Source organism: Otolemur garnettii, unplaced genomic scaffold (assembly GCF_000181295.1).
Source record: "Otolemur garnettii isolate 467f Iridium unplaced genomic scaffold, OtoGar3 scaffold00067, whole genome shotgun sequence".
Classification (NCBI taxonomy): Eukaryota; Metazoa; Chordata; class Mammalia; order Primates; family Galagidae; genus Otolemur; species Otolemur garnettii.
This window is the reverse complement of record NW_003852462.1, coordinates 5143318-5147788: the sequence shown is the minus strand read 5'-3', so window position 1 is coordinate 5147788 and position 4471 is coordinate 5143318. Positions and strand designations below refer to the sequence as shown.

Here is a 4471-nt window from a genome sequence, read left to right as displayed (position 1 = left end):
TAGGATCATATACATCACCTCTCCTACAACACTAACCCCAGATGAGTGTGGGAGAGCTACTGCTCTGTTACAGAGCTGTGTACAAGTTAGGATCAGTCTCGGGACGATGCCGAAGAGTTAAGGGAAACCTCACAGCCAGGCTGAGAGTCTTATAGGTCAATTAGAAACTGGACGAAAATTCAAGGGATTAGGAATATTTCAGCCTACAAGCAGCAGTGTGATGGGTCGTTTCAGATCCATCTCACACGACTCGATTGCAGGAAAGGGCAATCAACTAAGCTGAGTTAGGCGTGCTGGCAGGGAAGGGAGGGCTAAAGAGGATGAGTTTAAAAATGAAGATTTAATAAAATACACACAGTAAGTGGATCTGACAGAAGGCTGATAGAAAAAAGTTTTACATGCTCATTAAAAAGATAATTAAAACGGGCAGCACCTGTGGCTCAAAGGAGTAGGGTGCTGTCCCCATATGCCGGAGGTGGTGGGTTCAAACCCAGTCCCGGCCAAAAAATGAAAAACAAACAAACAAACAAAAAAACTAAAGATAATGAAAATAAAGAGAAAGCAAACAAGAAAAAACCTTTCACCCATAGTCCCACTACTCACCTCAACCTAAAATTCGTACTTTATGAAGCTATAAAAATACTAGAAAAGAATGCAGGGAAAACACTGTAAGAAACTGGCCTGGGAGAGTATTTTATGAGGAGGACCCCTTGGGCAATTGAAGCAACACCAAAAATACGTTACTGGGATATGATCAAACTAAAAAGCTTTTTGCACAGCCAAAAGCACAGTAAGTAAAGCAAACAGATAACCCTCAGAATGGGAGAAGATTTTTGCACTTTACGCTTCTGACAAAGGTCTGGTAACTAGAATCTATGGAGAACTCAAAATAATTTATAAGAAAAGAATAAATAGGCTCGGCGCCTGTGGCTCAAGCTGCTAAGGCGCCAGCCACATACACCTAAGGTGGCGAGTTCGAATCCCCAGCCCGGGCCCGCCAAACAACAATGATGGCTGCAACCAAAAAAAAAAAAAAAATGGCCAGGCGTTGTGGCGGGCGCCTGTAGTCCCAGCTACTTGGGAGGCTGAGGCAGGAGACTCGCTTGAGCCCAGGAGTTGGAGGTTGCTATGAGCTTGATGCCATGGCACTCTACCCAGGGGGATAGCTTGAGGCTTGTCTCAAAAAAAAAAGAAAATAAATAACCCCATTTCTATGTGGGTAAGACACTTGAACAGAAACTTCTCTGATGAACACAGATGCATGGCCTACAAACACATGAAAAAATGCTCATCATCCTTAATCATCAGAGAAATGCAAACCAAAACCACTCTGAGGTATCATCTAACTCCAGTAAGATTAGTCCACATCACAAAATCCCCAAACTACAGATGCTGGAATGGATGTGGAGAGAAGGGAACGCTTCTACACTGCTGGTGGGAATGCAAGCTAATACAACCTTTTTGAAAAGAAGTTTGGAGAACACTCAAGGAACTAGAAGTAGACCTACCATTTGATCCTGCAATTCTTCTCTTAGTTATATACCCAGATGATCAAAAATCATTTTACAACAAAGTCATTTGCACCAGAATGTTTATTGCAGCCCAATTCATAATAGCCAAGATAGGGAAACAGCCCAAGTGCCTATCAACCCATGAATGGATTAACAAACTGTGGTATATGTACACTATGGAATACTATGCAGCCAAAAAAGATGGAAACTTCACATCTTTTATGTTTACCTGGACGGATCTAAAACATATTCTTCTTAGTAAAGTATCTCAAGAATAGAAAAACAAGTATCCAATGTACTCAATACTCCTATGAAATCAATATATAATCACCTACACACTCATAAGAATGGCAAGTCCAGAAATTATAAGGGAAGAGGAGAGAGAGGGGAGGGGATGGGGGATATGGGAGGTGGGAGGGTATTTGGGGGACCTCACCTAATGTGCATGATGCAATGGTACATTCCAAAATTGTTAAGAAATGAGTATAATTGTGATGGATGTGTTACTTAGTTCAATGTAACCATTTCATACTGTATGTTGAAGCAGTATCCTGAACCCCATAAATGCATCAATGTACAAAGTTATGACTTAATAAAAAATAATTAAAAAAACAAAACAAAACAAAATTCATATTTTATTTCCTTCCAATCGTCTTTTCCCTATTTCATAGTTAGGGTGTTTTAACCATAATTATAATCATACACATAAATAATTTCATATAGTGCTTTTTACATCTAATGTTTCAAACATTTTCCCATATTATGTTATCTCTGCAAAAATTTTTATTGACCAATGTAACATCAAACAAATTATTCCAGAGTTTACTTAATAATGGACATTTGAGCCACTTTCTAAGTCTGATATTATGTGATTTCTTTTAAGGTTCTTGGTACATAGTAAGAAATCACCTTCCAAAGGCATTGAAAAAAAAATGTGTACTTTACTTAGTTCATGTGTTAACTGATTAGGGTGGTGGTGGGGGACTCAATGAGCTAAGGAATAGTAGGTAAAATTGTTCTTTTCAAAATGTGAAAACTGATTGACTCACGTTTGAACTTTATGCCGACCAATGATGAAAGAAACCTTCCGGCTCCATGGGTTCACAAAGCTGGACCAACTGGAATCCAATATGATGTAATCTCCATTTTGAGTACAAAATCTAATGGGAGAATGTTCAAAGGGAGGATGGCCTGCATACTTCAAGACTATATAAAATAATAAGACCAAAAATGAATTTACTCAACATAGATATTGATTAGAAATGTCCTTTTTAAGTCATTTATGTGAAAATTTACATTTAGAAAACGATCATTCTGGCAGTTTCAATACAATGTATAGATGGTTAAAGATTAGGCTCTACTGAGAAATGAAAATGAAAAACCAGAACAACTCAATGGCAGAAAAATTTCCTCCAATAAAGAAGTAGGTCCTTACCTTTCTGGTGTACAGCAATCATCAGAGAACGATCTTCTGGGTGCAAGTATGTTAGGATGGAGGTCCCGATCAGGTCCTGAGGTAGGTAACCCAGCAAAGGCACTGCTCTGGGACACACAAATCCAGCACACGCAGCGTGCTATACTCATCACATAATTTTTGTACTCTGTATACTTTTAAAAATTCTCATTTAATTCTAAATATGAAAAAACTTTATGCAGAAGGTATTTATCACAGCATTTATAAAGGCAGCAAACCATCTAGGTGCTCAGTACTGTGGGAAGATGGCCATGCAATCTTCCCTACGTGGTCGTCTGGCACAATGCAGTCTGCTAAGAGCCCCCCGAAGCAGACTCGTGGGCTCACTGCACGCTTATGAAACCAGAATCTCGGGAGGCAAGAGCAGGGATGTGTTATTTTCAGCAAGTTCCTCAGAGGATTCTGATGTCTTCCATTATGATGCCATTTTAAAAGTTTACAAAAGTCACATCATAATGCAGAAAAGATGCTGATGCTATTAAATGAATAAAGCAGCTTGCGAATGCATGCAGCATAATTAAAGGTACATAAGAACAGTGTCTCCTAAAAGGCAGTAAAAAATAGACAACTAGTACACAGAACCATCCTCAGGATACAAGTTCATAATAAACTTGAAATGGTAAGACAAAGCTGACTTAGAAAAAAAGGACTCCATAAACATTTTGTGTGTAGAAGTCCACAAATCTTCCTAATGCGACAGACTTAAGCTACTTTCAGAATTATCTTCAGGTGAATTTTCTTACTTTATACAGATTATACTATACAAAGTATCTCACCAATTACTGTTTGCTGTAAAGACCTTTTAAAAATCAAAATTAATCCTGATTGTAACTATGCCCAGATTTCTGATATTTTTGCTTTATACTTAAGTGTGATTAGGGTGCCTTAGTTCCCAGATTTTCAAATTTCATGAATAAGAAAAATTTTTAAATAAATATGGGGGAAAATGGAGGAATACAGATGTGGTGATGCTAATATTTACTTTTTCCAAATTAAGATTTTAAAAACAGCAATAAGCAATAACTATCTACTATAACTATCCTTTAAATAACAAAGACTATTTTAATATCAAAAAAGTAGGACAGATAAGTTCTAAAGAACGATCCTTTAAATAAAAAAAAAAAAAAAAAACCAACTGTACACATACACACACAAAAGGCCTATCCTTCCCCACCTCCCATTTCAGACTAACCAAAATTTCATTGTAAACTGATTCAAGATGCACTTCAAGTGGAAATAACACCGTAATAACTGCTGGCAGCAGAGACCTGGTCCCGCCTGAGCACATCCAGATGCTAACTGGCTTCTGGCTTCACTGTCCTCTGTAAAATGGAATAATTCTTGACCTATTTTAAGTCTATTGTTGTGAAATAGAATATGATCACTGATGATCACTTTATAACATGCAAGATATTTACATTAGAAATTCACACAACACAAATTTCTTTTTTTTTTTTTTTTTTTTGAGACAGAGCCTCAAGCTGTC

The 4471-nt window shown here is 37.6% G+C and overlaps 1 protein-coding gene across 6 annotated transcripts in view; it reads right to left on the bottom strand.

Annotated features, from left to right (window-relative positions):
- The window catches only part of PER3 (period circadian regulator 3), a 57241-nt gene that overhangs the window by 39274 nt on the left and 13496 nt on the right, over nucleotides 1-4471 (bottom strand). For all 6 annotated transcript variants that reach the window (XM_023515202.1, XM_023515204.1, XM_023515205.1 and 3 more), the window contains 2 exons: nucleotides 2947-3053; nucleotides 2561-2717 (listed from right to left, as the gene is read on the bottom strand). In XM_023515202.1, coding sequence (XP_023370970.1) covers nucleotides 2561-2717; nucleotides 2947-3053 — 264 coding nt within the window. The remainder of the gene's footprint in view (nucleotides 1-2560; nucleotides 2718-2946; nucleotides 3054-4471) is intronic.